The sequence below is a fragment of the Arachis ipaensis genome, chromosome B1 (genome assembly GCF_059453495.1).
Source record: "Arachis ipaensis isolate K30076 ecotype BB chromosome B1, ASM5945349v1, whole genome shotgun sequence".
Lineage (NCBI taxonomy): Eukaryota > Viridiplantae > Streptophyta > Magnoliopsida > Fabales > Fabaceae > Arachis > Arachis ipaensis.
In genome coordinates, this window is record NC_142436.1 from 41,983,323 (window position 1) to 42,002,748 (window position 19,426).

At 33.9% G+C, this 19,426-nt stretch overlaps 1 protein-coding gene and 1 pseudogene across 2 annotated transcripts; one reads left to right on the forward strand and one right to left on the reverse strand.

Moving 5' to 3' along the window:
• The first annotated feature begins 13,063 nt into the window (after positions 1–13,063).
• Positions 13,064–15,514, forward strand: EXLB1 (expansin-like B1). Its single transcript, XM_016319600.2, has 4 exons — positions 13,064–13,199; positions 13,623–13,729; positions 14,275–14,589; positions 15,317–15,514. The coding sequence occupies exons 1-4, from the start codon at positions 13,064–13,066 to the stop codon at positions 15,512–15,514; spliced, it is 756 nt and encodes a 251-aa protein (XP_016175086.2).
• Positions 15,515–15,895: 381 nt separating this feature from the next.
• On the reverse strand, positions 15,896–18,918 carry LOC107629193 (histone-lysine N-methyltransferase, H3 lysine-9 specific SUVH6 pseudogene; annotated as a pseudogene). The gene is made up of 2 exons (XR_015902332.1): positions 18,663–18,918; positions 15,896–18,450 (listed from the first exon to the last, which is right to left on the reverse strand). The product of XR_015902332.1 is annotated as a histone-lysine N-methyltransferase, H3 lysine-9 specific SUVH6 pseudogene (transcript).
• Between the last annotated feature and the right edge of the window lie 508 nt (positions 18,919–19,426).

The window sequence follows — 19,426 nt, forward strand, 5'->3', positions numbered from 1 at the left end:
AAAAAACCAGTTTAAACTGGTTTATGCCTAAAACTAGTTTTCACACCCTCTCTCTCTCCCTCTCTTCCTTTCCTCTCTCTCCTTCCTCTCTCTCTCTCCCCTTTTCTCTCCCTTCCACCCTCTCTCTCTTAGCCTCCTCTCTCTCTCTCTCTCTCTCTCTCCCCCTTTTCCCATTCTCTCTCCCTTCTCTCTCTCCTCTCTCTATCCTACCCCCTCTCTCTCTCCCTCCTCTTTCTCTCCCCTTCCCCTCTCTCTCCCCCTCTTTCTCCCCCTTCCTCTCTCTCTCCCCCCTTTCCCACTCTCTCTCCCCTCTCTCCCTCTCTTCCCTTCCTCTCTCTCTCTCTCCCCTTTTCTCTCCCTTCCCCTCTCTCTCTCCTACCCTCCCCTCTCTCTCTCCCCCTTCCCCTCTCTCTCTCTCTCCCTTCTCTCTCTCCCCATTTTCCCATTCTCTCTCCCTTCTCCTCTCTCTCTCCTCTCTCTCTCCTACCCCCCCTCTCTCTCTCTCTCTCTCCCTCCTCTCTCTCCCCCCTCTCTCTCTCTCTCTCCTCTCTCTCTCTCTCTCTCTCTCTTTCCTCTTTTTTCCTCTCCTCTCTCTCTTCTCTCCCTCCTCTCTATCTCTCTCCTCTTTGTCTCCCTCCTCTCTCTCTCTCTCTCTCTCCCTCCCATCTCTCTTCGTCTCTCTCTCTCTCTCTCTCTCTCTCCTTTGCCTCTCTCTCTCTCTCCCTCTCCCTTCCCGTCTCTCTTCCTCTCTCTCTCCTTTTTTCCCCCTCTCTCCCTTCTCTCTCTCTTTCTCCCCCCTCTCTCTCCTCTTTGTCTCCCTCCTCTCTCTCTCTCTCTCTCTCTCTCCGTCTCTCTTTCTATCTCTCTCTTTCCCTTCTCTCTCTCCTTTCCCTCTCTCTCTCTCCATCTCCCTTCCCATCTCTCTTCCTCTCTCCTCCTCTTTCTCCCTCTCCTTTCTCTCCCTCTCTCTTCCCCTTTCTTTCTCTCTCTCCTCTCCCTCCCCTCTCTCCCCCTCCCATCTCTCTTCGTCTCTCTCTCTCTCTCTCTCTCTCTCTCCTTTCCCTCCTCTCCCACTCTTTCCCAATTCATTCCTCACTCTCTCTCGTCCCTTCTCTCTTCTTCTTCTTCTTCTCTCTCTCTCCCCCTCCTTTTCCTCGCTCTACCCTTTTTTCTCTCTCTCTCTCTCTCTCCTCTCCCTCCTCTCTCTCTCCCCCTCTTTCTCTCTCCTTCTCCTCTTTCTTACCCTCCTCTCTCTCTCTCTCTCTCTCTCTTTTTCCTCTCGCTCTCTCTCCATGTCTTTCCTTTTTCTCCCCTCTCCCTTGCTCTCCCTCCCTTCCCCCTTCTCTCTCTCTCTCCCATTTTGTTTCTCTCTCTCTTCCTCTTTTCTCTCTCTTCCATTTTGTTTCTCTCTCTCTCTCCCTCTTTTCCCTCTCCCATTTTCTTTCTCTCTCTCCTCTCCCTCCTTTCTCTCTCTCCCTCCCTTCTCTCTTCCTCTTTCTCTCTCTCTCTCTCCTTTTTTTCCTTTTCTCTCTTTCTCTCTCCCCCTTCCCTTATTTCTCTCTCCTCTTCTCTCTCTTTTTTCGCCCTCCTCTCTCTCTTTCTCCTCGTTCTCCTCTTTCTTTCCTTCCCTTCCTTTCTCTCTTTTCTCTTTCTCTCTCAACCTTCTCTCACTCTATCCCTCTTCTCTCTCTTCCCCTCTTTTCTCCAAAATAAGATAGAGAAGGTTGAGAGAGAAAGAGAAGAGAGGGAGAAGAGAGAGAGAGAGAGAGAAAGAGGAAGAGAGAAGGGAGAAAGAGAGAGAAGAGAGAAAGAGAGAGAGAGAGGGATATAGAGTGAGAGAAGATTGAGAGAGAAAGAGAAAAGAGAGAAAGGAAGGGAAGGAAAGAAAGAGGAGAAAGAGAGAGAGGAGGGCGAAGAAAGAGAGAGAAGAGGAGAGAGAAATAAGGGAAGGGGGAGAGAGAAATAGGAGAGAGAAAGAGAGAAAAGGAAAAAAAGGAGAGAGAGAGAGAGAGAGAGAGAGAAAGAGAAAGAGAGAAGGGAGGGAGAGAGAGAAAGGAGGGAGAGGAGAGAGAGAAAGAAAATGGGAGAGGAAAAAGAGGGAGAGAGAGAGAGAGGAAGAAAGAGGGGGAGAGAGAGAGGAGGGAGAGGAGAGAGAGAGAGAAAAAAGGGGAGAGCAAGGAAAAGGAGGGAGAGAGAGAGAGAGAAAGAGAGAGAGAGAAGAAGAAGAAGAAGAAGAAGAAGAAGAAGAAGAAGAGAGAAGGGACGACAGAGATTGAGAGGAAGGAATTGGGAAAAAGTGGGAAAGGAGAGAGAGAGAGAGAGAGAGAGAGAGAGAGAGAGAGAGAGACGAAGAGAGATGGGAGGGGGAGAGAGGGGAGGGAGAGGAGAGAGAGAAAGAAAGGGAAAGAGAGAGGGAGAGAGAGGAGAGGGAGAAAGAGGAGGAGAGAGAGAGGAAGAGAGACGGGAAGGGAGAGGGAGAGAGAGGGGGAAAGAAGAGAGAGAAGGGAGAGATAGAGTTAGGAAGAGAGACGGAGAGAGAGATAGAGAGAGAGAGAGAGAGAGAGAGAGAGAGATGGGAGGGAGAGAGAGGAGGGAGAGGAGAGGAAAAAAAAGGAAAGAAAGAGAGAGAGAGAGAGAGAGAGAGAGAGAGAGAGGAGAGAGAGAGAGAGAGAGAGAGGATGGAGAGAGAGAGAGGAGAGAGAAGGAGGAAGACAAAGAGGAGGGAGAGGAGAGAGAGAGAAGAGGAAAAAAGAGGAGAGAGAGAGAGAGAGAGGAGAGAGAGGAGGGAGACAAAGAGGAGAGAGATAGAGGGGAGAGAGAGGAGAGAGAAGGAAAAGAGGGGGGAGAAAGTGGAGAGAGAGAGGAAAGGGAGAGAAAAAGTGAAAGGAGAGAGAGAAAGAGTATGTAAAAACTAATTTTAGAGTTTAAATAAAACCAGTTTTAATTTGGTTTAAAACTAAACTGAACCATAAAAACTGGTTTTTAATAAACTGGTTTTCATAAAAACTATGGTTTCAGTTCAGTTTTTTATTTAAAAAAACTGGTTTATTTACAACAGTTTCAGTTCAGTTTCAATTCAGTTCAGTGAAACCAGTTTTTTTGCACACCCCTACATATGGTGGTACAGCTATATCATTGAGATCCATAAAACAGACGATTGCGGCAACATCCTCTAATCATGCTGAAATACTAGCGATACATGAAGCTAGTTGCGAGTGTTTTTGGCTCAGGAGTTTGATCCAATATATTCTGTCATCGTGTGGACTGATTGATCATAAGATAGCTCCAACTGTCCTGTTTGAAGATAATACAACATGCATTGCTCAACTTAAGGGTGGATACATCAAAGGCGATAGAACAAAGCATATTTTTCCCAAATTCTTCTTCACTCATGATCTTCAAAATCAAGGGACAATTGATGTCCAATAGATCCGCTCAAGTGACAATCTGGCAAATTTATTTACAAAGTCACTCCCAAAATCCTTTTTTGAAAAATTGGTACATCAGATTGGGATGCGTCGATTTCGAGATATTAAATGATGTCGACAAGAGGGGGAGACTGTACTCTTTTTTCCTTGGTCAGGTTTTTTTTTTATTGGATTTTTCTTGACAAGGTTTTTAATGAGGTAGTTTCCATCACAAAAGATATTATACTCTTTTTCCTTTACTAAATTTTTTTTTCTATTGGGTTTTTCTTTAATAAGGTTTTTAAATGAGGTATAATCCTAAATAAACATCTAAGGGGGAGTGTTGTGATAAGGATCAACGTGGATGTCCATTCTTAAAAAAAAATGAACTTAAATAAAAGTTAGAAATAAGGACTCCATACATGTATAAATAGGACGGAGTATATATCTGATGCATTATACACATCAATAACAATATTCTCTCTCTTTACATACGATACTATATATATATATATATATATATATATATATATATATATATATATATATCACTTCTATTATATCAAAATAATTATATTAATGAACATTAATACTAAAATTTTATATTTATATTTTTTTATCTTATATTTATATCTTATTTATTTATTTATTTTACAACAAATTACAATTTGTCCAGCTTGACTAAATAATGAATCTGTTATTGCGCTACTATCACACGTGGCTGCTGCTTGTTTAACTAGTGGGGGTGGATCTTGATAAACAACATTATTTTTTAGCATTTAAGATTTGTCTAAGTAAGTGTTATAAACTATAAAGTAATAATATTCAAAATCACCATTCTAAAGGCCGTGTACTTTCAATCTTCAAATTCTGGAGAGAGAGGGAAAAAAGTTTCACCAGTGACTCTATACTATAGAAAACCTAATTCAAAATTAGCAAATTTTACTTTTTTTTTTTTTACTAAAATTAAAAGTAAGATTCGAATTCGCGATTTCTTAGATAAATATGAAAAAATTATGTCATTTGAGCTATAGCTTGTTGGCTAGCAAATTTTACTTTTTTTTTTTATCAAAAAAGTTAGTATGAAATATGATCATAAATATATTTGAATTATACTATGGCGGCTAGGGATGAAAATGGGTTGAACCAAACTTAACTTCGACTTTGAGTCTGACTCATATTATAAATTTTATGAGATAAGTTTAGGCCATTACTTTTCGTAATTTTTTTTCATGTTCGAGTTTCGTCTGCTCAAAATCTAACAAGTCCATGAGCATATTAAAAAAGCCTATTTCATGAATTAGGGTTTAAAACAATACACTTAAAAGATCTAAATTGGCATTAAATATATTCTAAAATTTATAATTCATAATTTGTAAAGCATAATTCATTTATATATTAATCGTTAGTCACATATCATAATCATATTTACAATTTATAAACTTTTTCTTTTAACAAAAAAAAATTATAATCTTAAATAGTCAAGTCTTGACTATTGATTTTTTTTTTGTTTTATTTTATATTTAATAAAACGAGTCGAGCGAAGTCTAAAACGAGTTGGATCACGAACTCCCATCAGGGCCCACTTTCATTTCTAACTATGCGACTTTTATTCATACTTGTAACATTTTTAGATAAAAATGATCTAACTACATAATTTTTTTTTAAAAAAAAAATAGGAATTAATAGGTATATTTTCAAAATTGATCAGTATGTTGAACTAAAAACTATGAACGTTTAAAAAGCTCAAAACTTTGTTAAGAAAAAATCTAAGAGTTAAAAATATGAAAAATTAGCTAATGAGTATCTTAAGAATATTGATTTCTTTTATGAATTAAATGGGACTAGCACTCAAAAACTACGTGCTCAAAATAAGACCGAGTAAAGAGACACCTCTTAGATCATCTAGGACAATATTAATGAGTTCAAACTAAGGTGTATCTATAATGTTGGTTAAAGAGATAATAAAGTCAAAACGTTAACTTATGCTAGATATTTTGGATGTTTCCTTAGCTTTGGACCTCATTTTTGTTGTTATTTTTTTTGGTATCCTACAATATCTCTTAATTTAGCACACTAAAAATGAATTTATTGTAAATTTAAGTTCTATTTAAAAGTCTGTTACTGATTAATAAAAAACCACATGCACAAAGTATGATTTGAATCCTTGACACTTAAATAGATCTTCGCTGCTAACTCACTCGACCCATGAAACTACTTAATACACATCCCAAACCACAAATAATTTTGAAAACTTGAGAAACAACCTTATCAGCTTTACATGTTTAAACTCCACCATATTTCAATCTTGCTTCATGTTATCTAAACTCTTTAAAATTTTGGGAAATGGATCAAATTGGACGAATGAGACCACTGACTCTTCTAAGAGATACTATACAAGTATTGAACTAATATGATTTAACACCCCATATGCTTCCACAATATCCATACTTCACATCTAAGAATATTTTTTTTTAATTTGAGTATTAGGATCTTTTTGTAGGTACCTTACTGATAAAAGGAGCTATCACTATACCGATTGGAAAGTCTTTTCAAGATTCTTTTCAAACAAATTTGTTGCTCATGTAATCTGCTGAACACCCAGTATTTAATGTTTTCATAAATTTACATTACTTTATTAGAAAGGTAAAATTCACCTAATTATTTTGTAGAATGTATATTTTATCAATTTGATTATTGAATGATAATAATATATAATGAAAATTATTTATACCACATTTTACTGAAATCAAGAAGTCCGCAATATTTCTATTGTACTTTGCTTGAGAGCATCTTCTTTCTCTAAATGTTGGTCATCAATGTCCTTAAATTTTGATAGGATATTTTAATAAAATTTTTCATCTAAAAAAAGTAACAGGCGGAATTTTTTATAAAACTCATTTCAGTGTCTTTGCTGATATGTTAGATACTTGAGGTCTTCTTTATTTTCTTTGTATTGGTAGAGATTTTACTTGACATAGAAAAACTCATGGATGTTGGAATATTGCTAAAAAATTTGATAGAGCAATTTCGGACGTTTTTTGGAGGTATCCTTTTCAAAAGCTTATTTAAAAGTTTTATCTAGACTTTATTCAGATTACTGTCCCATTTTTCTTAGATGCTTTGGTTTGGTAGAACAAAAAAAAATAGACTTTTCAGATTTTAACAAGTATGGAGTACTCATCCTAATTTTAAGATAGTGGTACAACAGACATGGGGTAGAAAAACGTCTCAAATAATTCAATATTTAGTTGAAGTATAAAAAAGTTTGTTGGAGTTCAACAGAGAGACTTTTGACAATATCTTTGTGAAGAAGCGAAACTTGAAAAAGAAGATTGATGACATTCAAAAACAACTTGAGCATTGAAATAGTCTATCTCTCAGAACAAAGGAGAAAGAGTGTTTTGATGAATATAATGTTATTCTGCTTCAAGAAGAGATGTTGTGGGCTCAGAAATCAAGGAAAAAATAGATTTTTTTGGGTGATAAAAACACAATTTTTTCACACAAACACTTGTGAGAAGAAAATACAACAAGATTCATGACCTATTTATCAATGATGGAACTTGGGTAACGGAGACGGATATCCTTCAAAAAGAAGCAAGGGCATTCTCTCAAAATCTTTTTTGTTCCACAAAAAATATAGTGTTAGACAGCATGGATGAGTATCCATTACCTTTTCTCCCTCATGAAGCATGTGAAACTTTAACAGCTCCTATAAAATTTGAAGAGGTGAAGTCAGCTTTGTTTAGTATGAGTCCCCTTAAGGCTCCAAGACCTGATGAATTCCAAGCTATCTTCTTCAAGAAATATTGGAGTATAGTGCAAAAATATGTTTGGACTTCAGTTAATAGTGCTCTTTTAGGTGCTACCATTGATTCTTCAATTTTTGAAACTTTAATTGTTTTAATTCCGAAGATTAGTGCTTCAACTAGTTTGAATGAGTTCAGACCTATCAGTTTATGCAACATGATTTATAAGATTATTACCAAGGTCTTAGTTAATAGACTGTGCCCCTTTTTAACTGATATTATTGGCCCGTTACAATGTGATTTTATTTCGGGTAGAGGTACTACAGACAACATTATAGTTGCTCAAAAGGTCTTACATTTTATGAAACGTACCAAGTCCAAGAAAGACATTCTAACCTTTAAGATTGACCTTGAAAAAGCTTATGACAGATTTAATTGGAGATTCTTAGAATAGATTTTACAGCTTTTTAGTTTCTCTACTGCTACTATATGCCTTATTATGTTTTGTGTTCAATCATTTTTTTTTTATCTATTATGTGGAATGGCTCCAAGCTTGAAGGGTTTTTCCCTTGTAGAGGTCTTAGGCAAGAAGACCTATGTCCCCCTATTTATTCGTTCTTTGTATGGAGCGATTAGCTTGTCTTATTAGTAAAAAAAGTTAAAGATAATTTGTGGGAATCGGTGCGGTGTCTAGAGGAGGACCTCAAATTTCTCACCTTATGTTTGCTGATGATCTACTTCTTTTTTGCAAAGCAACAAAATCAGAGGATCAGCTTGTCATGAATGTGCTTCACCTCTTTAGCAAGGTTTCAAGGTTGAAGGTGAATGTGGATAAATCAAAGACTCTTTGCTCCAGAGGTATTTCAAATAAAAGAAGAGACTTATTTACTAGCATTTCGTCTATTTGTTTTACTCAAAATCTGAAAAAGTATTTGGGGATAAACTTGAACTATGAAAGGGTTAATAAAACTTCTTTTCAAAGAGTTTTAGACAAGATTGCTTTCTTTGCTGATTATGTCTTGCAATAAGATAAATTCTATGATGCGTCAATTCTTGTAAAAGGAAAATATTGAGGGGAGATGGCTTAGCTTGGTTAATTGGAAAATTGTTGTTACTCCTAAGAGGTACGATGGTCTTAGTGTCAAGGATGCTCGTTGTGTTAACATTTCTCTATTGAAAAAACTGGTTTGGCATCTTTTATATAGCAAAGAGAAGCTCTGAGTTCAAATGATGATATTGGATTAATCTTTCTAGTTCGACAAATGAAAACCAGAGGGCCCTTTGACAGTGAATGTTCCTTATATTCATATTAGTGATTTAGATTTTAAGGTGCAAGATGTTTGCAGGCATTGTTGTCAAACTCTCGAGTGAACTCGTAAAACTCGTACGAGTTTACGAGTTTAGATATGGAATCGAGTTGACTCGGGTATAGACTCTATCCTGAGTAAACTCGGATATACTCGGCTAGACTCGGTCAAACTCGGACAAACTCGTGAGTCTAGGACTGAGTTAGCGAGTTTGTGTTTTTCTTCATTTTTGCTAAAAAAAACGTAAATTTGAAACAAAAAAAATACTTTTTTTATTAGGGTTACGATAAAAATCCTAAAGAATGAAAGAAAACTCACTCACAACTCATTCATCTGCGTCGTTTCTCTCAAGTCTCACTTTCTCCATGTTCTGCCGCAGTCGCTGTTTCCCGTCGAGCTGCCGTTGTTCGCCTGCGTCTGCTACCTCTGCTCTGATTTGCGCCATTGTCTTTGTGAATTTTACCTATGTTGCCCTCTGCTTTGTATTTCTTTGCATCTCCACTATTCACAACTCCATCATACTATCACCGTTCACGAGTTCGACTACTTCTCCTATAGTCCTATCTCTGCTCTGGTTTGTACCGTCGTGAAATCTATGACTATTTGTCGCTGTCATTTCGTGCTGCTACTGCACCCTCACCACTGTTGCCTGCTGCACCCTTGTCTTCAATCTGCCGTTGCTGGGACTTTGCCCCTTTTCTTCTGTATCATCTATTTTTTGTATGCCTTTTGCCCTTTCTTTCAGCCTTTGCTTCTTGATTTTGTTTTGTTTTTTTTTTTTTTTGCTTTTTAAATTTTATTACTTCTAATTTTAGCCTATTGCTTATTGTTTATGTTAAATGGCCCAATCCTTCATCCATTCATGTCTGATTAGTAATTAATTATTTTGATTAGAGTTAATTTGATTATTTGATATTGTTCAATGTTTAATTAAAGATTTAGTATTACAGATTTAGAATTTTTAATTTTGTGTGTTCTATGTTGTATTTGTATAAGAATAATTATAGAAGATTTGAATGTGTATTTTAAGGTATTTGTTATAATGTATGCTATTATTTTAATTTATTATGTGTTTTAATATTGATATTATTAATTTTGAAGGGTTAGAATTGAGTAAATACACATTATGTGTATATATATATATAAGCTTCGTGTCAGGTGAACTCATACGAGTCTACGAGTTAACTCGCGAGTCGAGTTTAAGTCAACTCTACGAGTTTCTTTAGACTCGCGAGTTTGACAACCTTGTTTGCAGGGATGACAGATGGTGTATAGAGAAGTGCTATTCTTCTATTCCTGATAATGTGCGGGTTGAGTTCAGCAGATATAATCCTATTGCTCAATGTGGACTACAAGCTGGTTGGATTTGAGAATATTCTAACTTTTATACAGCCAAGAATGAATATGACTGGGTTGCGCATAAGATCTTTAATTGACAGCATAACAATAATTGGCAGTGGATGTGGAGATTAAAAATTCGCGAGAAGATCAAATTTCTTGTGTAGCCTGTTCTTCATGAAGCTTTGCCTACTGCGTCTCTCTGAGTTAAAAGAGATATTGCTAATTTTGATATTTATTCTCGTTGCTACAATGGAGTGGAATCTATTTTTTATTATTGGTGTGACTGCAGTATGGCTAAAAATATGTGGCATAGGATCGACTTTTCTTCTCAATCTTTTTTCTCGAACTATAACTTAAAGGATTTGTTTGCTTTAAATATTAAGAAGGATAATTCTCTTTTCTTGTGTGCTCTGTGGTGGATTTGGCAAAGCCACAATAATAACATTTTCAATTTTAATCAACCTTGATCTCCAACTAAGCTTTAAATCCTTATATATAATTCTTGTCAAGATTTCAACAACTCGGTTCATGCCCGAGAAGTTGTTGCCCCTCCTTCTTTATTGATTGATTGGGTAGTTCCACTAGTGAATAAGTTTAAGATAAACTGTGATGCTAGTTTTATGGAAGATATCAGTTTAGGGAGTTTTAGTTGTATTATCAAAAACTCAGCTGACAAGTGCATGAAATGTTGTGCTAGTCCTCTTCCATCTAATTCAATTTTTAAGGGAGAACTTTTTGCTATTTGACGGGATTTAACTCTGACTTGAGAGAGATGGGTCTTCGTGATGTCATTTGTGAGACGGATTGTCTCGAGACTGTTCTTCTTATACAAGTTACAAATGCCTTTGTTCATGCCTTGGATAAAGATATTGCAAAAAAAATTCAACATATGTTAGTTAGAGATTGATGTGCTTATCTTAATTCGATGCTGCATTCTGTTAATATTATTGTTGACTCCTTAGCCAAAGAAACTGTAAAACCTAATGAGCCTTATAAGGAATAGACTACTCCTATCGAAGATATTAAATGGCTAATCCAAAAGAATTTAAAAAAAAACTTTCAATTTTTTAATTGAAAGGTTTGTTGTTTTTTTTTTAATTCTTTGTCAGACACCCAAATTTTTTTTAATAAATATGTAAACTGAAGAATTTTTTGTTTGTGTATTTTGGACAAATATGTTATATTGGGTTTCAAGTGTATAAAAAGTAAAAACAAATCACTGATATAAACTATAATAAATAGAGAATTGATTGATATTTATTTAATTAATAAAATATATAATATTTTTTATTCAATAAAAAAACGTTTAAGGATAAATCACACAATACTAGTAATTGCATAAAACATCTATATATACCGAAATAGAAGAGGGAATTGTGTAATTGGGAGTATAAATAAACATTACATATGCTATATATCCATTTTTTTTCTTGGTAGCTATTATAGTTGTGCATTCCAATTATTCGTATAGTATTATAGTATATTAAAAGACACGTAAAAGTCACAATAAAACTAAAGTTAAAATACCGATATCCCTTTTTTTGTTTTTTTGACACACATAAGCAGGACGGATCCACTTATATAAGTGTGGGTAAGCGCTTCTACTACAATTTAAAATTTTATTGAGTATATAATAATAATATTTATTTATCTCTATTAAATTATTAAATTTGACCCCACATCAATTTTCGACATTTGATAGCCAATTTAAAAACTTCATATTAGATATTCATTATAATGATCAATTTTTAAATTTAAATAAGATTGGTATTCTTTTTTAGAAATCGACTCGAAAGAATATTATCTATCCATTTGTGTTTTTTCTTTTAAAATTAGCTTTAGTTTTTTCATAATAACTACACTAATTGAATGAACTTTTTCAACTATAAATATCATCAAGAGCTAATTTGTATAAAAGTTGAGTTTTAAATGACTGTTTAACGACATATACAAAAAAAAGATATTTTAATTATATTGTCAAGATTTCAAAATATGAAATATAAAAAATTAAATTTTAAATTATATATTATTATTTAAATTACTATTTTAATATTTTAATTTATAATTAGATATTTTAAAACTTAATCATATTTTACAATAACAAAATATAATTATAACAACAATTATGCTAAGTATACATAAAATAATCATTTGTACAGAATAAATTTTAAAATATAAATTTTGAAATACAAAATACATATTAAAGTTAAGTTAAATGATATATGTATTTAAACACAAATTTATAATAGATAATTTGATAGCTAATTTTTTATATAAATATAATATTTTTATTATAAAAATTATTATAATGTTATATATATTTTGTCCCCACTATCAAAATTTTTTGAATTCATCACTGCGGATAAGGTGGCTGTCAATATGCATGTTAATGGTGGTTGGGGTTTAGAAATGGATAAAAATAATCCCTCAAGATAATCATATCATATCATATCAACTTTGCGATGGTCTACATGCATATGTACATGTCATGGTTTTAATTACGGGTGATCACGGATCGAGTTGATTTGAATTTAACGTGGAATTAGAATCGAACCAATACAATTGTAATTGGTTTGGTTTGTTTATATTTTTTTTTTTTTGTATTCAAACCAAATCAAATCGATTAAAAATAGATTGATTCGATTCGGGTAATTGGGTATTCGATAAAACATAAATTCATAAAAAAATTAAAATTTTTATCTTAAAAATTCTGTAAATACAATAAACATGTAACATTAATAGAAATAATCCAAACATGTTAAACACTAAATACATTAAAAACTAAATCCATTAAAATCCAAACATATTAAACACTAAAGACATTAAAATCCAAACATATTAAAAGGCATATATATTTTAAATTTTTATTTTTTTATTTAATTAATATATGATCGAATCTACGGATTGGTTTGAATTCGCATCTCCAGAACCATTATTCGAACCAATTACTAAAGAGAGTGGACGGTTTAGTTCGAATTGGACTTAATTATCTATTGATTTCAGAACCAATTTAATTAGTTCGGTTCAAGTTCGGACAGGTAATTGGATACCCGCGACCCGTGCTCACCCGTTAGTTCCAATCCCTTTCCAAAAGTGGACTAACACACTATAACACTACCCCTGGTTTTACCTTGACCCAAAGTCACTATAAATATATGACCCTCCAATGTTTTGATTCATAACTCATTATTAACCCTTCTATCACTAAAGCTATTCGTTCTTGCTTCTCATATATACTTTATTTGCATTATCAAAAATGGAATTTAGTTTAAAGCACCAAGTTGGGCTTATGTATGTCATATTACTCTTACCTTCGCTATGTAGCTCACAGGATTCTTTCACTGATTCCAGAGCAACCTATTATGGCAGCCCTGATTGTTATGGCAATCCAAGTACAATTAATTTATTTAGATACAAATGCATTCTAATATGTTAATTTAGTTGAAGCAACGTTTATTTTAAAGTGAAAACTCAGGTGCAGTCGACTTGATTTGAAGTTGATAACGAAGAGCTGTTAGATGAAAATTTAGTCAAATCAGTCAAATTATCTAACGACTCTCAACTATCAATTTCATTTGAAGTTGACTGCACTTGAGTTTCCACCTTATTTTAAATAAGAAAGAGTACCATTTTCTCAATAGCAACTAGCAAGAGATAATTTAAGAATTCTATTTTTGTGGAAGTGAAATGTGTACTATCTAATGTCAGAGTTTGGCATAACATTATTATATTACTTTAGCAGCATCACATAGCAATCATTATATACATGTGATTACTCATTTGATTTATTTATAAATATAAATATATATTTATAGGGGGAGCTTGTGGCTTTGGAGAATATGGAAGGACGGTCAATGATGGCAGTGTTGCAGCGGTGTCTAGGCTATGGAGGAATGGAACTGGCTGTGGTGCATGCTACCAGGTACTCTTCTTTCTCTTTTTATTTAGAAAAAGTTGCTTTTTTCCATTCATATTACAAATCTACTAGATATATATATAGAGAAATTAACATGTGTGAGTCTCTCTTTTTTCTTTTTTCTTTTTTTTTTTTCCTCTTGCAATGAATACACTCTGTATTTTATGCACAATTTGCTATTTATGTGAGTGTTTCTCTTATAAAAAATGCATAACTCATATGGATTACCCATTAGATGGTGCATGAGTACAATCCAAATAGAATTTATATTTCATTCAATAATAAATAATGGCATAAATTGATATATATGATACTAATATTTTAATCAATAATTCTAGACGTACATAAAAGAAATAACTTTTAAATCAGTCATTTATATAAAATATATATTAAAATATAAAACATACGTTGAAAATAAGTTAAATACACTTATATTTATATACTAATATATAATGACTGATTTTTTCATAATATTTTTGTATTTTAATAAGTAATAATTGAATTAGATATTTGATAAGATTAATCATAAATTGATCATGATGATGATTCAGGCAAGGTGCAAATTAGAGCAATACTGCGACGAGGAGGGAACCTACGTGGTGGTAACAGACTACGGCGAAGGAGACAGAACAGACTTCATTTTGAGCCCACGCGCCTACAAGAAGTTGGGACGAAACGATGAAGCTGCAGCAGAGCTATTCAAATATGGTGTGGTTGACATTGAATACCGAAGGGTCCCTTGCAGATATGAAGGCTACAACATTGTCTTTAAGGTCCATGAACGAAGCAAGAATCCTGAATACTTTGCTGTTGTCATTCTCTATGTTAATGGTGCTTATGATGTAACTGCTGTTCAGTTGTGGCAGGTACGTAATTACATATATGTTTTAATTTGGCTCTTCAGTAATGTAGCGATATCTCTCTGTTGAGATATGAATTTTGTCATTCATATTAATATTAATATTAGTTAGAGTCTTTATGATCCGGCTTCACCTCAAAACAAACTTATTATATTTAAAGTTTTTTAGGTTTTAAGTTTGAATCCATGTGTTTTGAAGCTAGATCTAAAATATATTTTTACTAGATATATACTACAATCAGCCACTAGTATAAAATACATATAAAAATATATTTTTAATAGCTGATTTCAGTGTATACATATTATTTCTGTTTAAAATACTTTTGGTTGATTGAGCATTCTAACTAATTGATATTATATAATTATTATTTGAAGATTATATAATAAATTGTAAGATTTTTATATATAAATATGTTTTACATCACAACTCACATATTTTTGCATTGAAATTATTCATTTTCATTGATTTACGTAAATTATTCATTGGAATTAATTTCTAATTCTAAAATTTAGTTAAACTATATGTAATACTTAAACTCATGTATGATCTAAATGCCGAGTTAACTTGGCTTGTCGTAATCATTTTTCAAATTATTATTGAATAGGAATTGATGTCTAAAAAATGGCCTAATAAAAAAAAGCCTTACTTATGAGAACGCACCCATTAAACTACTAAACTTGTGTTCTTGCTTTGATTTTAATTAATTTCTTGATTATGTGGTGGAATGGAGCAGGAAGATTGCCAAGAATGGACAGAAATGAGGAGGGTTTATGGGGCAGTGTTTGATTATGCCAACCCACCAAGTGGTGAAATCAATTTGAGGTTCCAAGTGAGTGGCAGTGCAGGTATCTATTGGGTGCAATCCCAGAATGCTATTCCTAGTGATTGGACTGCTGGAGCTGCTTATGATTCACAGGTTCAGCTTACTTAAAAAAAAAATAAAATAAAATAAAATAAAGAAAAGAGGAAAAACTTTTGGTATCTTATTGTTGAGATGCCAGGATCAAGATAACAAATCGATAGGCACTACTAGTATTCAATTGTTTACTCTTAAGGATGTTGATGTTAATGTTACTAGTGTGTCCTCTTTGTGTTTAGGGACTAGAATAAATGAGGATTCATGTACTTTTCTTATGAAAAATTCATGGAATATGAATAATATAAAAGCATTAGCTTTTCTCCTTTATTGCTGTTTTGCTGTAACAAATAAATAATTGCCTTGATGTTGTTTTAAGTTAATTTGATATTGACAGGTAAGGAAGCTGGTAAAACATTGGAGTTCATAAAGGGTAAATTTGTTCAACAGAAATGCTATTTTGCAATCTTTGAAATAGTGACCAAGTCTTACAAACTACAAATAGATTGTAATTTCTGAAAAATGAAAATTTGTAAATTGTGGATTCATGACATCTGATGACAACAAATGGTAAAATCACAAAAATTGCTGCATCAGCCATATTGTCTAAGCTATTTGTTCAATCAGATATGTACATAAAAGAAAAAAAGATCACTCAAAATCAACTTTTCAACTGTAATAAAATTTCAATAAGAAAGCTACGGTCACTTCTCTAGTCTATACTTCATTGATTATCCTAACTAGGCCTTAAAATCAATACATCCTACCAGTGCATTCCATGGAACCACAATAGCAATTCTTCCTCTTGATGTTCCCATGAGAGTCAAAAACCTCATCTATCTTGTAATTGTAATCATAAGTCAACTCTTGCAATGGTGGAATATTTTCAGTCGCAAACAGCATTATGTGGGGAATCCTCTTATCATCATGATCATAAAGCACACTCTGTGCATACAGATTAGGTGAGCAACTATGGTTGATGAATCTTCCAACATTACCATAGTGTAAAGCATCAATGGTGAATCCACCATCCTCCACAACTTCACAAGAAGAATTTGAGTGTGCATCAGGCATAACCACTGAGAGTTCATCCCAAAGGGCATGGCTCTTTTGGTTATTATTGCCGATATCGAAAAGATACTCATCATTGTCAACTCTTTCTTCAGCTTCATCCTCTCCAAGAAGCTCCCCCAGATACTCGCAGATAAAACTCCCTGAAGGGATTGAATTCAATGATCTCACACCCCAACCTCTTGAATCGGTTTTGAAGACTTCGAGTTGGAACTTCACGCCATGTTGGCTAACTCTATTGTGGCATGTTGAAGGGCACTTGCAAGAAAGTCCACACTCGTAGATTAGAGGCTTTGCTTCTACAATGGCCCCATCATGGTTGAATGGGATATCACCACCATTTTTCGCAGCACAAGGACATTTTTCTGATTCTGAACATGTTCCAACACAATTACAGCCTTTCCGAGGAATAGGATTGCACCAATTTGGATATATCATTCTTGTAACATACACAAATGATGGAACATTTTGGTCATCTATGGTGTTGAGAGCATGAATTGGAATGAGCTCTTTCCCATTTGAAATGTCATGAACAAATAGACCTTCTCTATCTCTCAAATTTTCAGATTTCTTTACTTCTTTCCAAGAAGGCTCCGGTTGATCTGGGATCCTTTGCAGCCGATATCTAAGAACCGGCGAACCGTGCGGCCCATCATCCTGCCAACAATTCTCAACCACATATTGTCCATCATAGACATATTTCTTACCCTTTCCGTGCATTGATTCAGTGGCCCTTATCACCCTAACAGGATTCTTTTCGTCAATGCTGTTCCTTAAAGCACGGTTGCACTGCTCAAGCTTCTGATCTTCGACTTCTTTATCAGTATTATTTCCAACCAAACTTGTGTATATCAAGACATTTGAATCATCTAACTCGTCCTCATAGCCTCCCAATGTGATAACACTCATGGCGAGGGTCTTCCCATTATGCATAACATAATCTATGTCGCTTTGAATCCGCTGATGAAGACCAACCATGGCAAGCTCTACCCTATACTGAAATTCGTCGCCAACTTCAACCCCAGGGACAGATCCCAATATCCTGTTGGTGTTAAGATATTTCCCTTTGCCCATAAGGATCTCAGCTGCTCGTAAATCAACACTCCTAAAGCTACTTGCCTTACCTTCTAGCTTCGCTTCTTCTTCGTGTACAAGCTTTCTATAAACTGCCTGAAAAAGGCGCAATGTTTCCCTTACCTTATTTCTAGTCACACTTGAATCATTGTCCTGATGACCATTGAAATCAATCAAATCATGTTGATCAAAGGCCGGATTCTTTACCTTGGAACCATGTGATTTGTTGACAACTTGAAATTCATCAATGTTTTCAGAATTGTCATTCCCCTTTTTCTTCTTTAAAGGCTTCTTTCCCTTTTTTCTTGCAGCATTCCTCCATGGACATTCAGATTCAGCCATCAGTGCTAGCACCACCCTGCGAGATGAAACCCTCAAATTATAAGAATTCATTTGAACCTTATCCCGGTTGCCATCCTTAGGAACCGTAACACATGTTCGAATTACATCAAGCTCCTTCTCTTTTTCTACACCATTCCCACCAGAATCACCTTGAACTAGATCCAGTACCTTTCCACCATCACAATGAACATTCTTTTCCACCTCCTCTTCTGCATCAATTGCTGTTTCACCCTCACCTTCACTAAGATGTGAAGAAGCATTTGGTCCACACAATGGAGGAAAGTCCCTAAAAGCTGGAACCCGCTTATAGTGGTTCCCAGGGACAACCTTTGCAGCATCACCATGTGCGGTTCTTGAAGGGTTTGAGCCACACCCTTTCGGGAAATCACGGAAGGCAGGAACTTTGTGCCGCTTATCCACCATCACTAGTTTCTAATCTTGACAACAAAATCTTTTTTTTTTTTTTTTTCTCAATACAGGAACTTTGGTGTCACTCAATTCGGTACCCAAACTCCACCCTGTTCCTGATTATCAATACAAAACGATCACGGAATATGAATTAATATAAGATTCTTTCTTCTCCTGGGAGAAAAAATAGTAAAGAAAATGTATCAAATATTCCAATAGGTATCAATCAATTGTGCTTCCTAATTTCCCGTAATAACAACGTAAATAAAGAACATGATTTATTCATTTATTCATTTATTATAAGTAGAAATCAAGAAAGAAAGGGAACCTTCCAAGTTGCAGTTGCCGTGTGCGCAACAGAGATTGAAGTGAAGTGTTGTTTTGTGTGTTTTTTATATAGAAACAAAGGTACACCGATTTTATGCTAACAACGGAAACAACTTTGAAATGGAGTGTTAGGCATTGCTTCGAGTTCGAGGCAATTAAGTTCTAGAATATTCCCTTACTTGCAACGACGTTGGTTACCGTGAAAGATGGAGCGCAACATGTATCCTATATGGTATCAGTCCGATTCGTAATGAGTTAGATAAGATGTATCATCATCCGAATTTTAAAAATTAAATAATGAGTTATTTATAATTTATTAAATTTATGGATAATTTTATTTAAAAAAAGTTATTTTTAAAAAAAAATAATTATATTAAATTTTATAATTATTTAAATTTAAAATTTATTAGAATTTATAAAAAATTTTAAATAATTTAAATTGAATAATTAAAAATTTTGATTAATTTTATGAATTAAAAAATTATTTATTTATTTCTAATTTAAAAAAAGCAGCTGGGGTTCGAACACCCATCCCTCTAAAAGATAAAAGGTAGCTACCTCCACCAGGCAAAATATTACTAATATATATGCAAATTAAAATATATATTAATATCTTTCGTTAAATAATTTATTTTTAATTAATTTATTTTAATTTTAATTATAAACTCACTCATTTTTAAATTAATTATATTTTTATTTAACAGTAATTATAAACTCACTTATTATTTTTTTATAATTATATAATATCTATTAATATTATTTTTC

Bases quoted from the DNA above. Each gene is read 5' to 3' on its own strand.
- EXLB1 (XM_016319600.2), top strand. From the start codon at position 13,064: ATGGAATTTAGTTTAAAGCACCAAGTTGGGCTTATGTATGTCATATTA. The intron at 13,730-14,274 runs GTACTCTTCTTT...ATGATGATTCAG, and splicing joins GCTGTGGTGCATGCTACCAG to GCAAGGTGCAAATTAGAGCA. The intron at 14,590-15,316 runs GTACGTAATTAC...GGAATGGAGCAG, and splicing joins CTGCTGTTCAGTTGTGGCAG to GAAGATTGCCAAGAATGGAC.